A 27810-nucleotide genomic window follows, 5' to 3' on the forward strand; every position below is an offset into this window, starting at 1 on the left:
GATAACTGTCCTAGCTTAACCATGATCATCTGTCGAAGGTGCAAATACTCCTCCTTTTATATGTTTTCAAGCATCATTCTAAATTATAATGTAAATTATATACCAGCTAGTCAGTAAAACTAAAGAAAGGTGTTCAAACGGATCATTGTAATGTCAGGTTAGCTGCAAATTTACAACCTGACCTAGTTCCTCAAAACATGGTCATCGTTTTTTGTTGCTAATTATAAATTGATTGTTAAGTGTTGATGTGGCACACAACACTATCCCAGTCACCATTTATTATAAATACTGTCATGTCCCCCCAGCCCTTCTTCCCTTGCCACCACCTTTGTTGTTCACTTTGATCAAATCATCACCAAGTTGCCCTCAACTGTTTTTATGATAGCCGGAAGCAATTGTGCCACCTAAACGAGGGTCCTCTACAGCAACCTGATTCTTTTACTAACAAACAAGGATCGGAGTTTTCGAGTGCTTGCATCCTAAGTTGGATCTTCTTCTCTCACCTTTTTTCTCTCTGCTGCATAGGCAGCATGCAGCAAAGAATCGAGTTTCCACTCATGACACATCACCAGAACCCAACTTAAAAATTGGAACTAAACAAACCTTCAAATTATATCATCAAAGTGAGCTGAATACTTAAAAGAAAAGAAGTTTTAATGAGTAGATACCATGAATCAAAGTATGGTTATGCTCTGCATGAAGACTCAATTATTTTGAAATTGAAATTCATAAAAATATATGTTTAACTTCTTGTATTTATCCCTATAAAATTAAATAAGGGTGAGATCACCAACATGGTGTAACACAATCAAGTATTTTTTTTAACTCACTAATTAATTGTGTTATTTCAAATGTTACTTCAAGCGTCTTTCACTTCATGGCGTATGTTGTATCATTTTTCTTCCAGTTTTATACATATTATCGTAATTGACATCAATATGGGATCTTAAAATATTAATTAAATTTGTTTTTATGTTGTTTTATATTTATTATTATCTTCATATCATATTATGCGTTTTTAAAGTAATGCACATTTCTCAAGAAAATTATTGAGTGAACTAATCTTAGATTATGATAAAATGAATTTCATTTACTAAAATATCCTTAATAATACTAGTTAAACAATTTGAAATACAATAAATAAGAGTATATCAACGAATTTTTTTTATTGATAGTTTAAAATAACAAATAATATGAGTACAACACATATTTTAAATTAGACACATAATCTAAGACGAAGAAAGTACTTAGACACCAACCATTAAATTTAGAAACATTGCATTTAGTCTTATTTTTTATCAAATACTTAGATTAATAAAAAATGTTAACATCATTTAATTTTCTTAATATAATAAAAAAAATTGTCTTTTTTTGATAAGATAAGGGTGAGATGATGATGCCACAATTTAAGACAGAGAAGACATCCGAACTCAAAGAACGCTTACAAAAATATTTACATTATCTTTTCTTCAAAGACACTAACGATGTTTGAATCTCCGACTTTCGGGTCCAAAACTTGTTGTTTTGCTACTAGACCAAAACTTTGAGTCTATAACCTATCACTCTACCACCAATTATTGATGAGATAATTATATTTTTGTCTAGCAAATATGACAATTTTTGTATAAACATTTGAGTCTATAGTAGTACAACGTCAATTTGTCCAATATATCTCTTTATTAAAAAACTAAAATAAAAAGAAATAACTTGGACTTGTTTGAGGGCAACGTTCAAAGCAAATCACGTCATATTGAATCTACTCTATAAAGAGGCCAGATGCAGTTTGAATGACCAAAGAAAAAATGGGAATGATCACATCATTATTCACATGCCTTTTGAGAGAAGAAATCGATGAACTTTTTTCAACTATAAGGGAAGATTCATAGTTAGAATAGTTCCAAGATGAAGGCAAGATTCAATTGCATGTACTGAGTGTTATTCCCGCATTCTTTTGCTCAAGAATCGGGTTACATGCATATATTATGTAACATTTTTGTTTTTGGTACAAATATGAAGTAAAAAAATTAAATTCATTTTAGATAAATAAAAAATGTATTTTATTCTAAACTAAAATTAATATGAAAAGTGTTAGAAATACTCTTTTTTTAATCTGATGAAATCAATCCGGGTATCACATTGAGTCCTATCGATAAATCTACATAGATTTTACTCAATAAACAAGTAATGGTTAAAAAGAGAGTGCTCTTGTCATTTCTCAATTACTCTCTCCACCTCAATTTAAGTGTTGCGTTTGAGTTTTGCGTGATTCTTAAAATATGATTAGTTGTGTTGATTTTAATTGTAAAATTAATATCATTTACTAAAGGGTTAATAGGTCTTTATCCCCTGTAATATAGGTCATTTTCGGTTTTTCCCCTGTAATTTTTTTTTTGTTGATTTACCCCTGTAAAAAAAATTGTTTTGATTTACCCCCTAATAGGCCAAACAAAAACGAAAATTTCTTGAAAAAAATAAAATCGGATTTTGTTTAGCATATTAGGGGGTAAATCAAAACAATTTTTTTTAGAGGGGGTAAATCAAAAAAAAAATTACAGGGGGAAAACCGGAAATGACCTATATTACAGGGAAGTAAATACCTATTAACCCTTTACTAAAATATTTTTATTAATTGTAATTAACGGAATAATTAAAAGGATAGAAATTCAATAAATAATGGTGCTCACTCCACTCTTAAATATAAGCAAAGATTTGTTTTTCAGATTCATTGAATAATTAATGTATCTGATTTATAATATATACCAAGTACATCACTTATTCAATGAATAAAAAAAATTGTTTGTATTTGATCGTATTATTTTAGACGAAGATAGTATCATTTTATTTAGAGAGAAGAGAACACACAATCCAAAGTACCAACACGAAATGCAAATGCATAAATGGGAATGGAAACAAGCAGGAAACTGATCTTAACACTCAACTGTCATACCAATCAATATTGGTGGCTTGGTCCATACGGACTTTTTTCCAACCTCTTCCAGATTCTACATGCAAAGAAAAACATCATAGGAATCTCCAAAACACATAAACAATTCAAACCAAACATCCTCTCCAAAAAAAAACACACTTTAAACCAAACATTCTCCTATATTATATTTATTTGATTATTTTTTTGTAAAATGGCAATCCTTAAAATAACCAAAAAACATCACAAACGTTTCAACAATCCTTTCCCTTCTGCACCAACCACCATTCCTAATGTCCAAGGCTCTCTATTCATCAATTCCAAAGCTTTATCTTCACAAGATCAAACTTTTTCAATTGGCAATGATTTTCAGCTTTCTTGGTCCACAATCAATGGAGGGCATTTTTCAATCTCACACCTTTCTCAGAAAACTAGACCTATTTGGTCTACAATCTCAGGAAAGGCATTTGTTTCAGCTGCAGTTGTTGATACAGAGATTGAAGAAAGTAGAGGATCTTTTCTTGTTAAAGATAAAGATGTTCATTTGATATGTAATCATCAAACCATTGATGACATTAGGATTATCAATGATTCTGGTGATCATTTGGAATGTGAAGTTGAAGATTTGGATCAGAAAAGTTCTGCAGAAGAGACAAAGTTTCCTCCTACTTTGTTGATCACAGGAAGGCTTTTCAATATGAGTAAGAAGAAGAAAAGGTTTCAAAAATATGGAATTCAAGGAAATATTCAGTTTGAATCAAAAGGGCCATTTGTTTATGCAAGGTATTGGGTTTTGTTCAATCAGAAAAACAAGCATGAGGTTGGTTTTCAAGTGAAGATTGAGAAACTCAATTTTAGTTCAAGTAATAAGGTGGTGTCTCCAGAAGCTTCTGGAATTTACAAGGGTTTCAAGAAGAGGTTGAATAGTAGAAAAAAGAGGATAGGTTGGTGTTGGTACCTATCGAGACCGAGAGGATTTGTTTTGGTTTCTTCAGTGGAGGATGAAAGCGGAGTGATGGAAATACCAAAACCAAAAGAGTTCAATAGGGTTTGGTTGACATATGAAAGTGATGACAATGAGAGGTTTTATGGTTTTGGGGAGCAATTTTCTCATATGAATTTCAAGGGGAAAAGGGTACCTATCTTAGTTCAAGAACAAGGTATTGGAAGAGGTGATCAACCTATCACTTTAGCTGCTAACTTGGTCAGTTACAGGTAGAGCAATGCAACTGCTTCATATGTGTAATTCCATTTTTTTTTTACCGGTAGGAATCAAATTTAGTACCCTGAGGTTTACAACACTGACACACATTGCGGACCAAGCACTTGCGCTAGACTTCAGTTGTAAGTCATAAGCTATTATATATTTTGTTTACACAGCACAATGATAGCCTTTCATTGGTATTGACAGGGCAGGAGGTGATTGGAGTACAACATATGCTCCTTCTCCGTTCTACATGACATCAAAAATGAGGTCTCTTTACCTGGAAGGATATGATTATACCATCTTCGATCTTACAAAACTTGACAGAGTACAGATACAGGTACTGTTACAATATTATGACAGTTTAATTTTGATACACCGTCGTTGTAGGACCTTTTACGTTTTCAAACAATCACAACCAATCGTATATGTGATTTTTAATATAGTTTTAATTAAAGAGAGACATTTTTAATGATCTGATGATTATAATTGATTGATGGTGTAATAACTTAGGTGCTGATGGCAGATAGAATTAATCATATACATCGAGAAAACTGAGCTGCATATCACTCAGCATAACAGAATAATATGCTGAACTATTATAATGTGTTATGTGTATCAGAAATCATATGACTTAAATCCTTATATATAAGTATATGAAATGAAATTTTGTAGTTTCCAATTTTCTGTACACTGGAGCTTGCAGATATACGGAAACTCAATTGAAGGGCGGATATTGCATGGGAACACACCTTGTGACCTAATTGAACATTTCACAGAAACCATTGGAAGGCTACCAGTGCTTCCAGAGTGGATAATATCTGGGGCTATAGTTGGAATGCAGGGTGGCACCGATGCTGTACGCCGTGTTTGGGATGAATTGAGAACTTATGACGTTCCTGTCTCAGGATTTTGGTTACAGGTAATCCCTCACTAAAACACTCAATGAAATGGCCGAAAATTATTTCTCGGAAGTTTCAATAAAAACTTCTAATCCATATTTCTCAGAAGTTTGCGAAATTCCGTTGTTTACTTATTGAAACTGTGCAGGATTGGGTAGGGCAGAGAGAAACCATGATTGGCTCACAACTTTGGTGGAATTGGGAAGTGGATGAACAAAGATATTGGGGTTGGAAGGAACTTATCAAAGATCTCAGCACTCAAAACATAAAACTTATGACGTATTGCAATCCCTGTCTAGCTCCGGTAATGCTTCTCTTTAATCACTTCAAATATGAATAAATATTGTAATCACTGTCACATATTTGTTAAAGTACTTCATAACAGTTCTCTTGCATTTTTCTCAAAACTTCATTTCTTTCTCGTCAAACAAAATGATGGTACAGGTGCCATATTAGGAAGATCACGATTGCGGTAATGTCACTAACATTGTTTCCTCTGACACTATAGGTTGATGAGAAGAATAACAAAAAGAGAAACCTTTTTGAGGAGGCAAAACAGTTGGACATATTGGTGAAAGACAATAATGGGAATGCATATATGGTTCCAAATACTGCCTTCGATGTAGGAATGCTCGATCTAACTCACCCAAAAACTGCAACTTGGTTCAAACAGATTCTACTTGAAATGGTGGATGATGGAGTTAGAGGATGGATGGCTGATTTTGGCGAAGGCCTCCCCGTTGACGCGGTTCTATATTCAGGTTTTGATTCTCATATCTTTCTTTGGCTCAAAAAGTTATTGTAAGTGTAACCTCCTACCTGCTTCAAAAGGGTTTTCTAATGCCAGTTGATAGAAATATACAGAAAAATAAAAAATAAAAAGAGAGATGAAAATGTAAGAAATTAGTTCATGATATTGGCTGCAAAGTACAAATTTTCAGTTTAATGTGTGCATCATATTAAATAGGCAAGTAAGGTTATTCTTCAATAGGATTCTGAATTTGTTTATCATTGTCATGTGCTACTTATACCTACATAGTTATTTGATGTAGAAAACTCACTCCTAATGGATAAAAAAAAAAATATAATAAAAAAATAAAGAGAACAAAACGATATAACATGGGTTTAATTCATATATACTATAATAACCGTAAAGATATTTTACACTGTCAATCAATCGTAATCGTCATATCATTAAAGATGTTTGACTTCAATCATAACTACTTCTAAAGTCACACACTCACACATATGATTGGTTGTGATTTGTTGACAGTGTAAAAATATTTGCATTGACGGTGTATCAAAATTAAACACATCCAAGTATGAGCTAGTGATTGTTTTGATATGATTTTCTACTTCACATATCCAGGTGAAGATCCTATTTCAGCTCATAACAGATATCCTGAACTATGGGCCAAAATCAACAGAGAGATTGTGGAAGAATGGAAAAGTAAATCCTTGGACAAGTTGAAGGAAGACAAAGAAGATGGTTTGGTTTTCTTCATGAGGGCTGGTTTTAGAGATAGCGCGAAATGGGGGATGCTATTTTGGGAAGGAGATCAAATGGTGAGTTGGCAAGCAAATGATGGAATAAAGAGTTCTGTTGTTGGTTTACTTAGCAGTGGAATTTCTGGCTATGCCTTTAATCACAGTGACATTGGAGGATATTGTACAGTTAACTTACCTATAGTTAAATATAGAAGAAGTCAAGAATTGCTTTTGCGTTGGATGGAGCTTAATTCTTTCACCACCGTCTTCCGCACCCATGAAGTAAGCAAAAATACCTGCAATATGACATTTTCTTCTTTATCTTTAACATCATTTAGAAGTCCTTAGCACAATTATACTCATCATATCAATAGTCTTGTCCATCAATGAAAGTTTTCATTCTTTGACATTATACTACATTACTCTCGATAAATATAAGGATTGACTATTCGGATGTGAGCAACTCACTGAGTGTAGAGGCTGTAATATAAACTATTGATGAATAAATGAATGGTTGATATTACATTCTCGTGCATATAAATCATGAGTGTTGAAATAGCAATGAATCACTGATGCTTTTCCTGCAACCAGGGAAACAAACCATCATGCAACAGCCAGTTTTACTCAAACCATCAAACTCTGTCACACTTTGCGCGGTCCGCAAAAATATACACAGCATGGAAATTTTACAGAATTCAACTGGTGAAGGTGATTTCTATCATCTTTACACAAATATTTTAACCATGTACAAAGCAAACTCAGCAGGCTTATAAAATGGTATTCTCTATATTCTTATGTAAACAGGAAGCAGCACAGAAAGGATTGCCTGTATGCCGCCACCTCTTTCTCCATTACCCTAATGATGAACATGTTCATAACTTGAGTTATCAACAATTCTTGGTTGGTTCTGAGTTTCTAGTGGTTCCTGTTCTTGACAAAGGAAAGAAGAAAGTTAAAGCTTATTTTCCATTGGGAGAGAGTAGCAGTTGGCTGCATATTTGGACAGGAAAAGTATTTTCCGAACAAGGAAGTGAATCATGGATAGAAGCTCCAATAGGTTATCCTGCTGTATTTATTAAGGTTGGTTCCATTATTGGAGAAACCTTTTTGAATAACCTAAAAAATTTAGGCATTCTTCAATGAAGCATTCATTGAAGAAGGATGAATGCCAACCAACGTGGGATGGGTCTAGCGGAAGGGGACTAGTCTCTTACAAGATGGCAAACCAAGGTTTGAATCCTGCTGAGAGAGATGCCGACATTTAGTGTCCGACGGTGCCTCGAGTAGGATTGCTTCCAGTGGAGGAAACTTATGAGAAACCAAAAAAGAAGGTTGAATCTCCGATATTTAACGTAGTTTGTAAGTAAGCTTTCAAGTCAGGCATGTGAATAACTTGTATCATTGTAATTGAAGCTAGTGTACAGATATAGGTGAAAGAATCTTAGTATTCAATCATTTGGCACCAGAAAGGGATCATGAACAAGAAAACAATGTATATAGGATGATAAAAGTAACTTAATTGGATCTCAATGCATTAATCAAGTTTGAGATTACACTTTCTGGTCAGCCTTGATGTTTGATTATATTTTGTATGACATTGGAAATGCACTCTGCTCACGTTGAATTTCATACCAAAACATGAATTATACACCAAGTTACAATTTTAAAATGCTACGTGACCTTTAAAGTGAAGTCAAAATCTAAAAGGTTACGGTGATTCTGGGAAAGACAAACTAAATGGAAATTCCCCTTGTTAGTGATTTTTTACTCGGTTCTACTAAACATCAAAACAAGCAATTAACCAAACTACATGCAATACAACAATAACCAACTCTTATCTCACTAAGTAGGGTCGGCTACATGAATCAAACGACGTCATAATTTTCTATCTACCAACGTATTTGAAGCAAATGATTAGTGTTATGTTTGGAATCATGATGGGTAACCCACCTAACACAGGCCACTCGAAGCATGAATATGTTAACAAGACATTGGGATGCAAGAATTGAATGTCCAATGCATTACCAAACAAATACTGAAACTTTGTTTTCCCCTTCAGAAAAAAATAAGCTTTGTTTATGTGTTGAATGGACTTTATGCCATCAAATGAACATGTTTAAGCACAACAAGCACTTTAATTAAGTTACAAAGAGATTATTTAGATATTCAGTAATTAAACTACACTTACCAAACATCTTAAAAGTGACCTTGTTATGAAAAAACTCCCAAACAAAGTGACAATCCTGAGTTGAGGACTCAAAAAAGAATACATGGGCGCAGAAAGATAGTGCAGTGAGACTGAACTTACAGAAAACCTTCAACTTTCAAACATGATTGAGAAGAACTAGCAAATGCATTTTCCTCTTCCATGTCAAAACAAAGACATGTTCAATAAATTCACTTCAATTCGAATGAAAAAGAAAAAGTAGTTATTGTTGTTCTTTTTTCATGTTTAGAATGGCATGGCATATTCTGTCTGGATATATCTTCGGCTGCGGTTTTATGGCATATTCTTTTCTGATACCCATTTTTGTCTAAACTTGACAAAACAACAACAAAATTCTTGCACAAGAAAATTTCTACCACAGAACATGCCAACGTGAGTATAAAAACACAATTAAAATAATTATTTTGGCAATTGTTGTAATTTTTTTAGTACATAATTTCTCTTGGTATTTCTTTTAATGAATACTTTGTTAATGTGTATCTTACAGATAATTTAATTAATTAAAAATATAAAATACATAAATGCAGTTACTTAAGAAAAAATATTTTATATATTTTATTCAACGATTATTATATAGTTTTTAACATGTACTGAAAAGACACGTGTTAACAAAACTTTTTTAAAATTATTATTTAGAAGTTTGTAGTCCACTTCAATCTACAAAATGAAAAATCTTTCTACATAATAATTATGAGTGCATTATTTAATAACAATATGTTAAAAAACAATAATATACTTCTTAAAAAAAACAATGATATAATGAGTGAAAGACAACATTATCCCCTTACTAAGTTATTGAAAGTTATTCAGGTTATTTTGATTGATTACACTATAACTTTCTCTCAAAAATGACATAATCAAACACAGCTCAGGAGCTGGTAACTTTTGAAGGGTAACATCTGAAAGCGTATGATAAAATTACACAAAGTTGAATCAGAAAAATGTGCACTTGTCAGATTTGAAGAAATCAAATTAGATTTCAACAAGACTTCAAAAAAATTCCCAGCAACTGCAAATGACTACTCCATCTGGCCAGTGAATAATGCATTCAAATCGCAAAAATGCCACCGAGGAACACAACAGGAGCGCCTGGCTTCAATTAAGAGAAACATTTGATCTTCCGCTAGCATATTGAAAAACCTGTGCTTGACTACGATGTAATGTATGGTTAATAAGAAAAACATCCTATTTTTTCCACACCCTGTTGCATCATCAAATATCCAGCTGATCAAGATCAATCATGTTTGCAGCATTTTGTATCAACTCCTTCCGAACATCCACCTGATATAAATTAAATTAAAAATTCAGATTATGGCACTGCATTAACGACTAATAAGTTGATTTGTGATCGTTTGTGTTCTTGCGACATTATCTAAGAATCTACGCGGTCAACCAAGGAAAGCATTTTTAAGCTCATAGCACAAAACAGTACAAACTGATCATCACAACTTTTGTAATACCAACTAGGTTTCCAGGACAAGCCTAAGTGTGTGTTTAAATAAGTGTAAAACATTATTTTGAATGAAATTGATTTTGTAAAATTTCTTGCATGAAAAAAAAATTCACAAAATTCACACAATATGACGGCAATTGTGCACATTACCCGAGCACCCATAAGGGAGGAAAACACAATATTTGCTTCGGCAGCATCTTCGACCGTCAACTTCTTCAATAACCTCTGTTCTGGATCCATGGTTGTCTCCCACAGTTGTAAAGGCATCATCTCTCCCAGCCCTACATTTATAAAACATAAAAGACCATACTGTTATGTACAGACCGATATACACATTTTCAAACAAATAGGTCAGAGAAAAACAATTATTCAGCATTGGGAATCATATGAGTCTTATATAGTATATAGAGAGAAGTGCATGAACTGAAAGAAACATAATTCTACCATAAGAAACAAACAAACAACCTAGCTTTCTATCATACCTTTGAACCTTTGCATGTTGTATGATGCATTAGGGGCGAATGAGCTCTTAAGTTTTTTAAGATCAGCTTCATCGTAACAATAGTGCACTTGTTTTCCCCTTGTAACCTGCCGATTTCAGTAAAAACGCCAGGAAGTTAGCTTGATCATATCCAATCTAATAAACACCTTGTAACAGAAGTTCAAGGCAAACCTTGTAAAGTGGTGGAACACCAACGTATATGTAACCTTCATCAAACAAAGCTCTCTGCAAGTAAAAACCACTGAATCAATTTAATCCTTTTGATTTATTATTCTCAAGGAAACAGCTTGTTTTTCTTCTTCCATGAAGGAGCAGGTTTTGCAGGGAATTCCTGTATACTTTACCTGATATCTATAGAAAAATGTCAGTAGCAGAGTTCGAATATGGGCACCATCTACATCAGCATCGGTCAAAATAATAATCTTGTGATAACGGAGTGCATCCTTTTTAAAATCCTCTCCCTGAACAAAAAGAACACATTTTGAGTTAAATAATAGTAGATGAACTTAAGAGCATAGAGTTCGAGCACGGGGATTTTTACTTCAATTTCAATATATTTGTTTAATTACTATTTAAACTGAGTACTACTAATTACTTAGTTATCATGCTACTAAGAGATGCCTTTTCCAATTCAATTTTGAAATTCATTACGGTTTTTTTAAAACTTTTTATCATTTTCATTTCAAACTTTTTATCATCTTCAGATTTCTATTTTTGTCTCTAAGTGTCCTTCAATGTTTGCATCAATTGTTCACTTGGTTTTCTGGAGGCCTCCATTAAGGAGTCTCAAAAATTTTAAGGCTGTATTCACTAGCAATTAGTTTCTTCGGACAAAAGAAAAATCCACCAAGGTAAGAAAATTGCAAGTGCATTATTAAAGAGCCTTCATGTATGCAAGTATGTAATGGTCTATACTTGACAGTGGTTTGCTTTTCAGATATTCAATTCATAAATCTATTTGTTTCTTTTCTTTAACTCCTTCCTTAATAGAAAATTAATTAAACAGGAATGATTTTAACCTTCACTCCGAGACCAAGACCAAGGATTAAATTTTGGATCTCTTCATTTTTGTACATTGCTGCTTCATCCCTCCTTTCAATGTTCAGAATCTTACCCCTCAAAGGGAGAATAGCCTGCAACAAGTATGGTCCGATAAATACATAAACTTAAACAACACACAAATTTGTATTTATGGTTGATGTAAAGAACTACCAATCTGACAAATATTAGAAAATTGGGTATTAGAATACACAATAACGAAAATGTCTGTAAAAATTAATGCCAAAACCATATGTGAAAACTTCGCCCACAATAATTTTAAATTTCCTGTCATTGCATCGTAACCTTTGTTCAAATTGTCTTGCAATCTGAGCGAGCCTTTGTTCTGTTAATGGGCTAATAAGAGTTAAGTAGGTCGCTTGGTTATTATCCGAAGAGTTTAAACTTCTAGGTGTATTATCCATTGATATGATATCAAAGTCTAGTTGACAAGTGGTTACTAGTTAGGAGTTTAGTCCTTACAGCCCCCATTTCGTCTAATAAAAAAGTTAATTTCAGCACAAGGTATAGTAAGGTTGTGCATTGTTTACACTAAATGTAAAACAACACTCAGGTGTCTTTACCAAACAGTTTAATCTTTTAGAAATTTTGGCTCATAACTTGGCATCCCAGCCTCTATGACCAAGTGGTCTAAACCGCCCCTATTCTTCTAATAAAAAATTGAATTTCAAAACATGGTTGTTGGACCTAATCATTGTCACCAATCGAAGCTCACAGCTCTCTTGCGTGAAGGGGGAAAGCAAGTATAAAACTCATGAATGTGAATCTGTGTGTGTGCTCATGCATGTCAGGTGGTTACACTTTGTAGGCTTTCACCTGATAATGTGTACTTTACCTGGAAGCGCCTATCACGACCTTGCTTAGCACTTCCCCCAGCTGAATCACCTTCAACTATAAAAATTTCTGCAAAGTGGGGATAAAGAACAAAGAATTTTCGATTCAAAACAAAATTATATTCATCAAAAGTCAAAAGATTAACTCAAGGATCCCTCAACTAATTTGGCATGAACGATTAAAAGATTAAGACAGAGAATAACAATAAAAGGTTATGCTAGCTAATTTGACATGAATACCTATGCTGGAACACATCTCTTAGCTTTACATGTTAACATATTTAGCGTAACTATAGAGTATATTTTATAAATGTAGACCAGATGAGAGACAGTCTGGTAGTTAAAGGTAAAGAGAGACCGAGGAAAGCTATACTAAAGAGATGACATTAGGATTTGGTAGCATCTTCAAATCAGAATGAAACGTAGTACTTTAGCAAACCTTTGATCATACAAGGCTACTGGGAATTAATAGGAATAACTGTTATCTCAATGAACTAAGTCAGAAAATGTCGCACAACTTTAGTTCAAAGGAATGTCTTTCAATGAAGCAAAATAATTTCCACAAAACAGAGATATACCACAGTCTTCAGGATTTGATGATGAACAATCCGCGAGTTTGCCAGGAAGAGATGAAGATCTCAATACACTCTTTTGTCTCACCAATTCCCTTGCTCTTTTTGCAGCCAAAGCTGCCTAATGAGACAAATTTCAAAAAAGAAATATTTTGGTTAAATTATATAAGAAAACAAGAAAATAAAACTAATACTCTTGTCAGCATCAATACGATATAAAAGACATACTTGTAAATTTGAAATGTGGATCTATATGACTACCTTGAAAGCATTCAGAGCTTTAGAGAGCACTGAATCAAGAACATCTGGATGCAGTTCCAAATACTCGGTAAGATATTCTTGAATAGATTGATCAACCACTTTCCGCACCTCTGGATTTCCCAACCTCGTCTTTATGCAACAAAGAAATTAGGATGATATGAAGTGCAAGAAAAGAAATTGGTTGATGAAAACTGCAATAATACAGCTTAATGTTGCAAAAATATAAGCACTCCAGTAAAATAAAGAAATACCTTTGTTTGTCCTTCAAACTCTGGATTTGGGACCTTGACTGAGACAACACATGTTAAACCTTCTCTCACATGCTCTCCACTTAGAGTAATATCCTTTTCCTGTAAAGAACAGATGATAGACAATAATGAAATTTCGAATCCATTTCTGACTATTGTGTTTTAATGCAAATAGCATTTGTTTAAGACAGAATAGTAGTACAGTCCTGCAGTATCATTTTGTCCTTTATTAAGACAGACTTGGCATTTATTCTACGTTAATGGCGTAAAGCATGTGTGTTCCTAAACCTTCCAATAACTTGATATCTATTTAGAAGAACAATCCAAAGACCAAAATTGTGTAATAAGTAATAACTGTTTCTCTTCTCATTCTGCCTTGCAGAATCATGTCCGTAGAAGAACAATTGGAATTGCTAAGGAACTAAAAGGATTGCACTACCTGCTTGATGAAAGAATAGAAGAGAAACATGTTTAGGTGCTACTTCCCTATCATCAATCTAGGCACCAAATCTTTTACTTCTCAAATTCGGCTTATCACAAGTGTCTTGGCATCCTTCATTTTACATGTTTCCATATTTTTTTTATAAGACTTTGTTGAGTCGCTTAATTGTGCATAAATCTCACCCTTGGATACATGCAAGTTGTAGATTGAATTCTATAATGCCTCAAAGCCACATAACAGGAAATTATGTAGTTGCAGTGGTAGCACAAATAGAGTGCATGGAATAAAAGTATCAAAGTAAAAACCAGGAGTCTTCTATTTTAGTAGGGGAAATGCATGGCAACAGGGCAAATAGATGAAAGGAGAAACAACAGTTGAGAAATACCTTGATAACTTTCGATTTCTTTCCGAGACTATTTAGTGTTCTTGTTAAAGAAGCTTTCATACCATCGATATGGGTGCCACCGTCGACAGTGCGTATACTATTAGCATATCCTAGTATTGTATCGGAGTATGCATCTTCACACCTAGTAGAGAAGAAATGAAAAGAATAACACATATCAGTAAAAAGGATTTGTGAATGACTCAGCCCTATTACAAACAATTGTACAATCCGATTGTCCATTTGGAACTTTTATATTTAGAAAATGTATAAAGCTAACTCTTGATTCACAAGTTAATCCTTAGTCATAATCAATTCATCACAAGGAGTGAGGATCAAGTGCCAAAACGAGATACTCAAATCCGATACTTGATGAAAATAATTCAGGTAACAGAGATGTAAGAAGTGCAGGACTGAGTGTGGATGAAGGACTTACCATTGCAAAGCTATATCAACTGTGATTCCATCTATTTCTTTTCTGAAACTCAGAACATCATGAACAGCTTTCTGCAACAGATCATTAATATTATAGATAGTCAAATTTGCTTTAAAGGCTGACAAAATATAAAATCCAAAAATAATACATAATTAGCTATTTTGGCAAGAGCAAATTAACACTGAAGCATTTTTCTAATCAGATAATCAATGATGATAAAATCAGGCTACAATACTTGTAGTCATTCTTAGAAGACCATAGAGAACATCAATTACACACAAAATGAAAACTCATCCAAGCGTAGAGAAGGAAACTCAATTATATACGATATCAAGCCAGATTTATAAATGCTCAGGCAGCATATATAGGCACAACACTACCCACACAACTAACAGTGAAATATAAACGCACCATTTGATTATCCTGCATGGGTCATAAAGTTAAAAGCCTAAAAACAAAGATTGAGTTTAAAGAAAGTGAGAGAGAGTGGCGAGTATTAGAGGATATCATCAACTAAAAAGTGGGAGATATAGAATTAACCTAAGCAGAGAAATCTCTCTCCATCACAAAGGAGCTAGTGCTAAGTTCCCAAATGTTAACAAATTACAAACCTGAAACCACTTTTATCGTTTTCGACTGTTTAAGCTGATTACCTATTCCTAAAAACTTTAACCACGCAATCATTTTATTTCTATTACTATTCTAACTAACTACCTGCTCTCCAAGCCCAAGGCCTTATCAGTTATGACCATGCAGGGGTGTTTCAATTGTGATTCAACTTGTTATTTTAGAGTAGCATGCACACGTGTATTATGATACAATTTCACAAGCACTGAAAGCCATCAGAAGACAGCTCAGCCAACAGATCCTTTGCCTATTTGGTTTAGGTTCCCCTCACTACTTGGCATTTTTTTATAAAACTACTCCTTTCTTCCTTTGAGCAAACTATGTTTCATAGCCTTTAAAATATAAAATGAACACTATATGTTGGCTGTCCTAGAAATGCAAATACCACTCTTTTTTTAAACATCATATATTAATAGATCACTCCCCCACTCGAGAAGAGCAGGGAAAGCATAAACAACAATACAAAACGATGCCGTAAATATGCGGACATCCACACCAAAATTGGAAAACACAACACCAACGTCACAATACAACCAAAAGTACAAAAAACTCCCAGCCCTTGACAGGAACCAAAACAGACCATGCCAAAGAATTGGAAAAACAGATGAGGGCAGAAACATCAGCCGCGGATTCAGACACCCCAGAGTACCAAAACCGCCCCTCCCACCGTTATCGCTTCAAACAATCCCTCGGATTCCTAGTCCACTCATAAAATAAACAAGCTGGGATCTTCGCTCTTGTCAAGCTCCAATGCCACAACAACACCTTAATTAAAACATGTTTATCTAAAACTAGTGCCATGAAAGCCCTGGAGAGATGTTCAAAGTTGAGAACTTAAGAGTTGCTTAGTTAACATTATATGCAGTATGATGGATATTTTAGAGAAAAAATACAGACATAGATCATAACATGTGAGTTATATTCTTTCAAAAAAAAAAAAACAGGAGTTATATACAAGTATAACAGAAATTGACATTTAAATTGAAGAAGTAAAACGAAGAACAAACTATCATCCTAAGCAAACCAACAACTGGAATAAGAAAAAGGATATAAAATTTTCATGCACTACAAGCATAAAGGTAAGAAAGTAGAATACCTTATCCGTGTTAAGAAATTGCACATATTCAGCCAATCCCCCAGCATAGAAATACTCATTAGATTGGACCTTTTCTGGATCATTGTCCTCTTTCCGAAGCGCAATCGTAAGCTACATACGTCAAGAAAAATCTGTGTTAGATGCCAAGTAGATAAAAGTTGCTCTCCTGCACATCCATGTTTATAGGACAAAATGCTATGGACAGCTCAGGCTCACTCGAAAGGTGGTGTGCCAAAAAGATCAAATCAAGCCAATATGCATTATTATGCACCCTATTGTTATTCAAAGTCCAAAGTGAACTCCTTTAATCAATTAAAGGCATCTTTCAGTTCAATTTTAAAAAACTCGTCTTTCTCAATTTTATCTCAAAACGTATTTCATCTAATTGACCAGGAAGAGTACACTATGCTAAATTGCACGGTATAATATCTTATAGCCTGTTTCATCTATTAGAGGGACTCCAAATTTCAAGGCACAGAAAAACAATCAGCAATGGTATTTATAAGAAAGTGCAAGCAACATTGCAAAAGATGGTGACTTTGATTTGAGGAAAAATTCTGACGATGGTAATTAAGAAATTCGGCACTTCTTCTGAAGGTATTCCAAATGATGGCAATGATATATAAAAATGATAAAACATAGAATATACAGTTCCAACAGAGTAGTATGTAACGCTCCAGTAATAAACACTCTTTTAGATGCAATGTCATCCCTACTACACTCCAAAAGAACAACATCATCCCTTAATCTCCAAAAAGCTCAAGCTACTAAGTGAAGGCTCGTGAGCAGTTTAGGGTCGTTTGTTTTGGATTTTTTTGGAAGAAAAAAAAATTATTTTTTTAACCAAAAATCTCTTTTATTATTTTGATGATGTGCTTCAGAATTTTAAAAAAAAAAATCATTTTAAAAAAAAAACAATATTAGGGTGCTTTTGTTTAAGATTTTTTCAGAAAAAAAAATTTACTTTTAACATTTTTAAGTATTTGTTTAGAATTATTAAAAAAAAATCATTTTTGTCTCTAAAATGAAAAGCTATTAGAATTAGCTTTTCCCACAATCTTTTTTTTTTAAACAAGAAGGTAACACATAAACTAGTTAAAAATCATTTATTTGAAAAAGGTGATTTTTATGGGTAGTAACACAAACAGAATTAGCTTAAGATTTTTTAAAAATCTCTAGAGAAAAAAAAACTCTGGACTTTTTAACACGAAATCTTTTTTTTTTTTTAAAGCTGAAACAAACGCACCTTTAATATCTAACATAAAAGAATTGATCCTTCTAGACAACAAAGGAAATTTCTAACTGATGAACATCCACTCAAAGTAACTAAAACCCATGAATGAAATACCTTGATAAATTATACACAATGAGGACCATTGCTGATGAGAAAAGTGAATATTATATGACATGTCAAAAATAGACATTATTTAAAATAAACTACTTTACCTTTGGGTTAAGGAAAGCCAACTCCCTTATGCGTCCAGCTATTGTGTTGTACTCAAATTCAATAGCGGTGGTGAATACTGCATGTCAAGTAGAGAAAAAAATGGGAAGCATATGTAAGACGAAAAATTTGCAGCAACAGAAAAACCATAAACTAGGAAAGAATGACCATATGAACCTTCTTTGTCAGGCCAAAATTTGATACGTGTTCCTTGGCGATCTTTATTTTCGAAAGGAAGCATGACACAGTTCAGAGTTGTCACCGGCTTCCCACGAGAATATGTTTGTGTGTATTCCAGCCCTTCACGCCATACTGTTACCTCTAGTGCCTGTGGAGTTGGACAGCGAAGAGGATATTTATAAAACATACATAACTAACCAGAACAAGGAAGAGAACCTCTGACTGAAAACAAAATATAAATGTGATGGTATTATTTGTTATCATCTAAACATATGATGGATAAGAGTATGCCAAGTGCCAAGATATCTTAAATGTGAGCGGTAACATTTTTATGCTTGCATCAAATTCTTTATTCAAAGCTCTTCAGATAAGCATTGCAAAGTTCAAGACAAAAAGAGAATTGGTAAGGAAGATGTACCTCAGACAAGGCGTTAACAACAGATAAACCAACACCATGTAAACCTCCTGAAACAGAGTAGCCACTGTTGATGCCACCAAATTTTCCACCAGCGTGCAAGATCTGCAAAGTTCATAAAAGTATACAACCGTGCACCAGTGAGTATTAACCTTCTGAAACCTTCAAAATACAACAATCCTCTAGACTCGGTATTCAAGTATCTGAAAAAATACCGTCAACACTGTCTCTAAAGCAGATTTCTTTGTAGTTGGATGCATGTCGGTAGGAATCTGCAGTCATTTGAAGGAAACTAGTTTATAGAGTCGAAATCAACCAAAAGATGGTAAATGTGGCATACAAAATCTTAGTCGGCTAAAATTGTACTCAACAGCCAAATTTCCTTAACAATAGGTTTTCAGCTTGTAAAACTGAGCAATATACATGCATTAATTTAATAGCTAAAAAATTAAAGAAGTGTTTCACGATATACTTAATTCCATAAAAAGAACCATTGTTAGGATTGCCAAAAATATGTCAAATGTCGTATTTAACTCAATGAAACCAGGTGGGAAATTTGAACTCAGAATTGTCTTTACATAAAGTTCAAATCTAGATTGCAGAGGTTCATACTTCAAATCAAAATGACATTACATCAAGGCTTACGCAAAAAAAAAAAAGCACAATGAGGACATACAAGATATACAGTCACAGACTCAACAAATTCGACCCATAAGAAACATCAGACAACAAAGCATACCCCGCGACCATTGTCAGCAATGCTGACGGAATCATCTGCATGTAAAACAACATCAATCTTGGAAGCAAATCCAGCTTGAGCTTCATCAACAGCATTATCCAAAATTTCATAAACCTGATATTGAAAAAATAAACTCACCTTCAATGACTGCAAACAAAAATATCAGAACTTACGCAAAAATGAAAATCAGAAAATTATAAATACCAAATGATGCAACCCGCGCGGGCCAGTGCTTCCAATATACATCCCAGGCCTTTTTCTTACAGGGTCCAGTCCTTCAAGTACCTACACAAGTAACAATAATCATTAATGGAAAAAGCCAGCAATCTATTAACTCTAACAAAATACCTATGAATTATATGAAACTCGAACATAGAAATCAGCGTAGTAACATTTACACCGTGTCAATATCCAATTTACAGTCAAACAAGTTCCACCAAATTGTCTAGAATCTATACAATATGAACCAAAATTTACAAGACTAAATAAAAGAACAATTTAGTAACACGGTAACGTGTATCTTATCATATTCCATTGCCTTACCGTATAAACATATAACTCAGGGATATCATAGGATTACTTAAAATATGATCTCATAAGACACTAGTATGATTACATATAACATGTATCATATAACATAGTATCTAATCGCATATAACTTAGTTATATCATAGTATACTTTAAATATGATCTCATAAGATAGTGTAATATGATTACATGTATGTGTAAAACCGGTTTACGCTATCATAAAACTATTCTACACTATCAACAAAGATAATATTGTAAAAGAAAAAGACCTGAATTTGATCAGAACCATAAGCTTTAGAACTGTCATTCTTATGAATATCTTCAGCTGCTGATAAAGAAGACATATAAGCTCTTGGAGTAACACCATTTGACACCAAACTAGGGACAGAAAATTTCCTCAGAGAAAATCTCTTCCTGAAAAAAAAAAACAAAAACAAAAACATCATCATAAACAAACAAAAATAAACAACCCCTTTTTCTTTCTATCATCAACAACCTCGGACAAAACAAAAACCAAAAAAATCAAATTTTTCAATCAAGAGAATTGACCCAATAACAAAAAGCTGGGAATTTTTTATAAGGGTTGTATTAAATCATGAAAAAAGAACGAAATTGAAAAGAAAAATTACCTGGGTTTAGAGAGAATGGAAAGTGGAAGAGATGAAGAAGAATGAAGACGGAAGGAAGAGGGAGTGAAGAAAGTGCGAGAAGCCATGAAGCGAAGGAGAGGAAGACGACGTAGTAGGACTGGTGCCATTGTATTCACTTCACAAACACATTAGTATTTTGCTATGTTCTTCTCTTTTCCCTCTCTATCTTCTTTGTTTTTGCTTCTATAAAACCCTACTTTTTTTTTTTTTAGCTTACTTAACTAGTTAATGTTTTCCCTCCACAATAAGCGCTTTTTTATTTAAGTCAAAAAAAGTTCACCCACAAGTTTTTTTTAACAAAAGAGGAAAATGAGATAATATTAAGGTAAAAAAAAAAAAACATATATTGGTGTTTGGTAAAACAAGACGGTCTATCTAAGCGAGAGATAAATTGGACGCTGTCAAATTATCCAGATTTATTAGGCATTAATTTTGGCAAGAAAATTAGTGTCGTGATTTTCTTTTATAAAAAAAATGTGGGATAATTGAACGTCTCAATCTCGTTGAAGTATTTGGCTAATTAGTTCGATTTCACTTTTAAACGTACATGAGGTGCAAATGTTTCTCCACGTAAATCAGCTTAATGATAGACGTTAAGTTGGAATAGTGTCTTCCCTTCATGTACTCGGACTCTCTTCTATGTAAGGACACCCTGTGAAAAAAGGGGCTATGAATTCGGCATGCATGATGTTGGACCTGCCAATTGAACCCAAAAAGTTGACCAAAAACGATATGAGTGGTATCTCGCCAAGACACCAAACTATGACATACTGCAATTGGCTATTGAGTTATCATCTACAATGAACATACGCATTATCAACGGGAAATACTTCAGTGACTTAGAAATGGTGCCATTGGTGCCATAGCAGAGATCCTGGCCGTTGATGTGTGTGGGTCCGCGTGGGGATGTGTGTGTGATGTGTGTGTGTGTGGTGGAGATGGAATTGGATGGTGCCATTGGTGCCATTAATGGCACCAAAGTGGAACCCATTATCAACCCAAGGTATAGTCCACCAAACCTCTATCAGACACGACCTTGGAGCCATTTTGACATCTACTGACAAAGACATCATTTGAGCTATGATCATAATGCTAGGTCTTTAATGTGATTGAAAATTATGTTAATGTGTTAACGCCAAATTTTTCACATGAGCAAGAAGCACCATCTAAATTGACATGTGGTGGTGTTATCATGACAATAGATAACATGAAAATGACACATGGCACTGGTGACTTGACCACGTGTGACTATTTTCAAAGTGACAATTATACTTGACATTATCATCCTATATGACGATTACATTGTGTATTTTTGTTTGTCGAGTCAACTTTTTGAATGAAAAGTTGGCGTCAAAAACTAAAAAACAAAGATATTTGTCATTTGAATCTAAGAGGTTCAATTTTTCAATCATAGACCCAAAATTCTCACAGAATTATTGGTCTTTTAAACTCTAAATGTTTTACCTCTTTCCTCGCCCTAGGGTTGAAACTATTCAGCATACGGAATTTTTCATCTTAATCAACAATTATACAAAGACAATAAAACTACTTGGTATATCAAATCCTTAACATAACACTCGCGGCACACTAAATCCTTATTACATAGTCGCATTGTATTTTCTCATTACAAAACTTTGGAAAACTATGAGATTGAAGAATGCTTGGTTAAGTATTGTCACAAACACTTCAAAAAGTTATGTGAATGATGCATATGCAATTCAAATTCAAATTTCAAACATATGGCAAGCTATTATATCACAATATACACTAAATACAATACCATCTTATTTTAATTTCTTTTGATTTTACAACAAAAGGTATAAAAAAAATATTTAAATCAATAATAGGAAACCTTTTCTTCATTCACACGTAGCATAAAAAATCTGAGAGATGACCCTCAAGGGTCAAACCACATAAGAAGCAAACAAATTTTTCAAATAGTTACACAGTAATCTTAAATATGACCAAATCTAACTATTTCTATCACATTTAATGATGTCATTTCTGAAACAAATTATGGTAACATGCATGTAAGTTTTCACACTACAATATTCTCCCATATATTTGTATGCTTTCAGAATGCATCTTCAAAAGAGCCTACAATTTTTATCTCAAGAACAAGTAGATAAATTATATACAAATATTTGTCAAGAGACATATCAACTGACTGGTCAGTGATGTCTTTTCAATACAGCACAAGAAAAAACCAATATATACATACAACAGTGTGCAACCACAAACCATTAAGCAGGAAAAGAAACCAAGAGAGAGGAAACCATCCTCAAATAAGCTTGATTTCTGAAATACAATGAACAACTGTAACCTAAAATACAAATACTATTTCTACATTTTCCCCCTTCAACTCTATCTATCATACATCTATATAATCAAATTATTGAGACTATTTTTCAAAGCATAGAAAAGCTTAATGAAAAATGTTGTACCACACCAGTAGTATGTGGAGGAGAATAGAAAAATCACAGTATCTAATGTTTACAAGCACCACAACTAGGCTTCTTCACAACAGAAATTCATTTGCCAAAAGACACCAGCTTCATGCAGAAAGAACATATATATAGCTTTGAAACAGTTTACTCCCTTGGCCGTGCAAGCCATAGAGAACTCAGAGCTCGCAGCCGGGAGAAATAATCACTTATTGCGAGAAGAGCTCGAGCTGATTGTCTGGTTGTTAATATCCGAAGCATTTGTTGCAACGTTTGCTGCCTCAGGTTATCAGCCTATAAACATGAAGGAAAAGGAAAACAAAAGTGAATTGGTAAGTGTTATAAGTTGTAACTACTTTTATTTATTCTTCTGATGAATCAATATGTCATACACGTGTATCATTAATTAAATCTATGCTCAATTGTAATGCATCTCACCCTCTAAGGTACACAATTAATTCTTTTATACTCTTTATCACTTTATTGGTTTATATTTTCAAGTTTAGCAAATTAAGTACAGACACAAACACGACAACGGAATGGATACACGGTATACAACAACGGAAAGTATGTTATTGAATGAAACTGTGTCGGTGTCTGACACTCACACATGTCGAACACCGGACACGCCTCCAAAAAGAAGGAAGTTGAGATAAAGAAATAGACAGTTAATTACCTGGCGAAGAAATCCCTCAAGAGTACCAAGCTTTCCCATGGCCATAGCCATTTGTCCCATGTAATTGGCCACATTTCCAGAAGCACCTGATGGGTTGGGTGAACCATTAGCCAATGTCTCGGAAAGTGATTGCTGCAATGCGTCCATTCCTTGGGAAAGAGCGTCTTCAGCTTGTTGAGATGACTGTTGCAAGTTGTAGATACCCATCAACTGTTGTTCAGTTAAAGGCTCCAAATGACTTACAAGAAGCTGCAACAGAGTCAATCCAGTTTTAGATGTACGAATAACGTGACTAAAAAGAAATATACCTTAAAAATCCAACACTTAATCAATCGTTATCAAGATATATGAATATGCAAACCATAGAGAATAAACAAATGAGGAATTTCTCACCTTAAGAAGTTCAGATGACCGAAAGCCTCCAATCCACATGAAACACCTCTCAGCTGGAGTCTTCCACATTCCTGATAGAATGTGGAAAACATCAGCTTTTGCTGCAACACCTTTCAGCCTGTAGATATCTTCAAATTGAGTCATGAAATTGTCGACAATGGTACGGAGTTCAATATCCCCAGCATGAGAATTTATTGCAGCCCTTAGTTCATTGGTTTGCCTATTATGCTCTTCTAACCATCGTGCGTATTCTGCATCAAATGCCATTGCACCTGCACACCAAAAACGTCAACACAATTTAGGTTCTGAAACACAGCACAAACTACAGTAAAAGTCTGTCCATCCGTGCTACAGACTACTATTTTCTCATAGTTGAAAATGATTTAGTTCATATGCACTGTCAGCGTAAAGACTTGTCTTTAATCACACATATGATGGTTGTGATTTGTTGTCAATGTATAAAAAGTTAAACTATAGTTCAAAATCATAGCACATGCTTGCACTTACCGACTAAAAATAAGTTCTAGCAAGCATATTGAACAAGTTGAAATATCTGTATATGTTAAGAGGTTTGATATTTTTAAAGGAAATGTTGGATTCTTTCATGAAAAAAGAAACATATCACGGCAAATGTCATGGAGCATTTGTCAAGCCAAGAGTTAATGGATTTTGCATTGGCTATAGCCACAGCTTTAAATTCAATGTTATCAGACTCAAAAGTCACCGAAAAATTCCTCCAAGTAGAAGGGACTTTGATGCAATTAACAAATTTCAAGCTTGCGTCACACAATTGGAGGTAAAAGAAGATTAAATACCATTTCCACTCATTGAATGGGTCTGCTCTCCAGTACTTGAAATAAATATTCCCTAGAAAAGATAAATAATCAAATCATCAAATAACATAGTAACATAACCAGAATGAAATAGCAACAAAGATAAGTATCAGAATTTGAATCACGAATAGTGAATAAAATAGCAAAACAAACCTGCTGGCGTGCTCGCTGTAGCTCTTGCTCTAGTTGGGTTAGTTTCAGCCTGCTGCTCTCTAATTGTTGCACATATGCCTGAATGAATGGAAAGAAGAATTTACAAAATTACTAACCAGATTGCATGCAGAAGAAACAATTTACAAGTTCATTTACAATTTAACAGAAAAAGGCTGTACCTTTTTCCTCAGTCGGCTTTTCCTGGCAGCTTCACGATTTTGAGCCAGCCGTCTTAACGTCTGAACAAAAGCAAAATTTAACATATGGTAACAAATGCTAATGTTTATGTGAATATAATTACATTATATAACCTTTTGATCCGATTTGTCTTTTGATCTTTCACTGGATTCCCCCCTTTCAGGCTGCAAAACAAAAATGAAGATGGCTATTTTATTGGAGTATGAAAAAAACATGCTTTTGACTGTTTGAATAAATTAAATTCCAGATTCAGAATAAACCGTATGATTAAAGTAAAGCAATCACCATTTGATTCTTGTCTTCTGTATCATCTGTTGAAGTATCAGCGCTTCCCTCAGCCATGTTGGACTCTCCCCAATTCTCACGATGGCCGCCAGATGTTGAAGCCAAATTTGGCAGCGCGTCTTTTTGTAATTGCAATGTCTGAGACCCAGCAATTGCAGCAGAGAGGTTTATATCCGAGTTTGCAATGGACTGTACCGTACATTGCAAGTGAAGAGTGTAAGGTTCAGAAATTCATTTACACTTTTGCAATTTATTGATTTTATTGGAATACAATTTTACCTTACTTAAAGCACCAAATTGAATATCAGCACCTAAAGCTTGGCTATTTGCTTTCATTTGATTAAACACTGGATCTGAAAGATGAAATACAAATAAATAGGTTAATCGTGGATTCATAAGGCTCCATCGAGAGGGGAACAACTATTCTAATAGCATGTATTTCTATCATTATTTACTTTTTTAAGGACTTCTCTGGCAGCAAATTACAAACAAATGCAACAAGTTGGATATCTTCTGTTTTTAATACACAACGATTAACGATATGCAAGTGTGACAGTATAAGCACTAAGAACACAGGACAGCATATTAAATTAATAAAACAAAAGTTCACAGCAAAGCAAAAAAAAACAACAAAAAAAGGGGTAAAACTGCTAGAGATCCAAATGTGAGCGACATACTTCTGCTAAGATTCATGGCATCCTCAACACGAAATCCTAGAGATTGTTCAAGGGCTCCAAAATCAGAAATTCGAGAAGGATGAATATTAGTTCCCTCCATGCCCCTGAAATCCAAAATCATGACAAAATGTTAAACATATGTTGGGTGCATATTCAAGAATAAATCATAACTACATGCAGCCAATGATGAAATCCATGTTTCAAAGCTAAAAAGGGTCCAACATGGATGCTCAAGATCTAACAACAAATCGGCAAGAAGCATATGAACATGAAAAGCAATAGCAATCTTCTATGAAAAGGTAAAGCCACAAAAAGAAAAGAGCATATAAGGTTTGTATCGTCTCAACTTTCAAGAATTAGAAGAATCTGAAAAAACTGACAATTCGCGTCAGCGAGGAACGACGAGTTAGCCGCGTTATGTTCTATGAAGTAAACGGAAGTATTTTTACAGGGTTTTAAAGTTAGATCTGCGACCGTGATTTGTGCCACCACGGCATCAATTTTTTTCATGTTTTCCTATAAAAGCATCAACAGCATTTGACCGCAATTCTCTCCAATATCAAGGTAAGTATCCGCAATTTAAAACTTTGTTCATCTCCTCTAAATTTAAGAATTATCAATAATTAATAAACAATAAAATCAACATATAACACTTTTTATCATTTCCACCACACACTTTCCTCTGCAACCAATAGACCCTAACTTCAATTCAACATCATATCTCCCCAATAACATGCATAATTTCTACTAGTTACATAACACATATACTAAAATACTATATTGACTATATAAACCATCTAAAGGCACCTACAATAAATTTAAACAAAACTTTACCCCTAAAATTAATAGCAAGACCAATCAAGAGTAAGATTAACATTAAACAAAAGGGTCCTCAGACAAATTTACATGGAATTATTAGATGGAGGTGCGTAGCTCGGCATCCCGTTAACAACCTTGTTAGTGTCCTCAGCAGTTCTACCTCTACTGCCCATCAATAACCATTTTCTTATCTTATCTTTCTTCCACAAACCTTAAATCCACAACTAGGCCTTGAAACACAAAGAATACAACTTTAGTCAAACCCACATGAGAAGAAGAAAAAACACAGAAAGAAAAACATGAATTAATTAAGACAAAAGTTGATTAATTATAAACTAACTACAAGTTCATGAAACAGGATTTAAGACAAAACATCCTTAACTAACATTTTTAACGAAATAAGAAAAAACATTGGCAACAAAATAGGTGTCGGAGAAACAGAGAAAAAACTAGAAATTCCGTACAACTGCCTAGAAACAAAGTACAAAACTGAAACTAAAAATCAAAAATACCAAAACAGAAAGAAAAAAATAAATAAATTTTGAAAGTAAAAATAAAAGGCCCACCTTGTTGTAAAAACAAAGCTGAACACTAAAAAACTTGATAAAAATAAAAAAAAAAAAGTGATTTTTATGAGAATTTAATGAAAATTGGGAGAGGTTTAAGCAATATACCCAGAAAGAAGAAACAACAGATGAGAAAATGGAACTGCAAACAAACC

At 33.9% G+C, this 27810-nt stretch overlaps 3 protein-coding genes and 1 long non-coding RNA gene across 8 annotated transcripts; 1 reads left to right on the plus strand and 3 right to left on the minus strand.

Annotated features, from left to right (window-relative positions):
* The first annotated feature begins 2815 nt into the window (after positions 1-2815).
* Positions 2816-8083, plus strand: LOC146909622 (uncharacterized). The gene is made up of 8 exons (XM_085724201.1): positions 2816-4138; positions 4335-4467; positions 4834-5049; positions 5178-5333; positions 5538-5790; positions 6399-6799; positions 7109-7225; positions 7322-8083. The coding sequence occupies exons 1-8, from the start codon at positions 3138-3140 to the stop codon at positions 7658-7660; spliced, it is 2616 nt and encodes an 871-aa protein (XP_085580327.1). The 5' UTR covers positions 2816-3137; the 3' UTR covers positions 7661-8083.
* Positions 4673-8971, minus strand: LOC146909623 (uncharacterized). Of its 2 annotated transcripts, none has more exons than XR_015017987.1 (4): positions 8706-8971; positions 6986-7098; positions 6714-6813; positions 4673-5848 (listed from the first exon to the last, which is right to left on the minus strand). It is a non-coding gene; the product is annotated as an uncharacterized LOC146909623 (long non-coding RNA). The 2 variants fall into 2 exon arrangements; XR_015017988.1 differs by having other exon boundaries at positions 4673-5851.
* Positions 8972-9486: 515 nt separating this feature from the next.
* On the minus strand, positions 9487-20798 carry LOC146909624 (DNA gyrase subunit B, chloroplastic/mitochondrial-like). Its single transcript, XM_085725663.1, has 21 exons — positions 20591-20798; positions 20231-20375; positions 19638-19718; positions 19434-19547; positions 18910-18966; positions 18698-18799; positions 18277-18427; positions 18102-18178; positions 16656-16766; positions 14933-15003; positions 14500-14641; positions 13676-13774; positions 13425-13553; positions 13170-13284; positions 12594-12661; positions 11719-11832; positions 11044-11160; positions 10871-10924; positions 10680-10785; positions 10348-10478; positions 9487-10025 (listed from the first exon to the last, which is right to left on the minus strand). The coding sequence occupies exons 1-21, from the start codon at positions 20716-20718 to the stop codon at positions 9957-9959; spliced, it is 2181 nt and encodes a 726-aa protein (XP_085581789.1). The 5' UTR covers positions 20719-20798; the 3' UTR covers positions 9487-9956.
* Positions 20799-22714: 1916 nt separating this feature from the next.
* On the minus strand, positions 22715-27805 carry LOC146909625 (TGACG-sequence-specific DNA-binding protein TGA-2.1-like). 4 transcript variants are annotated; one of them, XM_085725667.1, is made up of 12 exons: positions 27764-27805; positions 27224-27319; positions 26271-26374; positions 25873-25946; positions 25594-25782; positions 25422-25472; positions 25290-25349; positions 25111-25188; positions 24940-24991; positions 24125-24396; positions 23732-23980; positions 22715-23349 (listed from the first exon to the last, which is right to left on the minus strand). In XM_085725667.1, exons 3-12 carry the CDS (start codon positions 26368-26370, stop codon positions 23203-23205), a joined length of 1272 nt encoding a protein of 423 aa, XP_085581793.1. In that variant the 5' UTR covers positions 26371-26374; positions 27224-27319; positions 27764-27805; the 3' UTR covers positions 22715-23202. The 4 variants fall into 4 exon arrangements, with proteins under 4 accessions (XP_085581793.1, XP_085581790.1, XP_085581794.1 ...); XM_085725664.1 differs by having other exon boundaries at positions 27177-27319; XM_085725668.1 differs by having other exon boundaries at positions 27656-27805.
* Positions 27806-27810: the final 5 nt, after the last annotated feature.

Source organism: Medicago sativa, chromosome 7, assembly GCF_051527215.1.
Source record: "Medicago sativa cultivar Bolivia chromosome 7, Bolivia_mono, whole genome shotgun sequence".
NCBI lineage: Eukaryota > Viridiplantae > Streptophyta > Magnoliopsida > Fabales > Fabaceae > Medicago > Medicago sativa.

Excerpts from the sequence above, each read along its gene's own strand:
- LOC146909622 (XM_085724201.1), top strand. The coding sequence starts at position 3,138 with ATGGCAATCCTTAAAATAACCAAAAAACATCACAAACGTTTCAACAAT. Across the intron at positions 4,139-4,334 it reads GCTAACTTGGTCAGTTACAG|GGCAGGAGGTGATTGGAGTA; the intron begins GTAGAGCAATGC and ends TGGTATTGACAG. Across the intron at positions 6,800-7,108 it reads CCGTCTTCCGCACCCATGAA|GGAAACAAACCATCATGCAA; the intron begins GTAAGCAAAAAT and ends TCCTGCAACCAG.
- LOC146909624 (XM_085725663.1), bottom strand. The coding sequence starts at position 20,718 with ATGGCACCAGTCCTACTACGTCGTCTTCCTCTCCTTCGCTTCATGGCT. Across the intron at positions 18,967-19,433 it reads TTGCTGACAATGGTCGCGGG|ATTCCTACCGACATGCATCC; the intron begins GTATGCTTTGTT and ends AAATGACTGCAG. Across the intron at positions 10,026-10,347 it reads CCTCCCTTATGGGTGCTCGG|GTGGATGTTCGGAAGGAGTT; the intron begins GTAATGTGCACA and ends AATTTATATCAG.
- LOC146909625 (XM_085725664.1), bottom strand. The coding sequence starts at position 27,262 with ATGGGCAGTAGAGGTAGAACTGCTGAGGACACTAACAAGGTTGTTAAC. Across the intron at positions 25,947-26,270 it reads TGCCATGAATCTTAGCAGAA|ATCCAGTGTTTAATCAAATG; the intron begins GTATGTCGCTCA and ends TTCATCTTTCAG. Across the intron at positions 23,350-23,731 it reads TTGAGGGATTTCTTCGCCAG|GCTGATAACCTGAGGCAGCA; the intron begins GTAATTAACTGT and ends TCATGTTTATAG.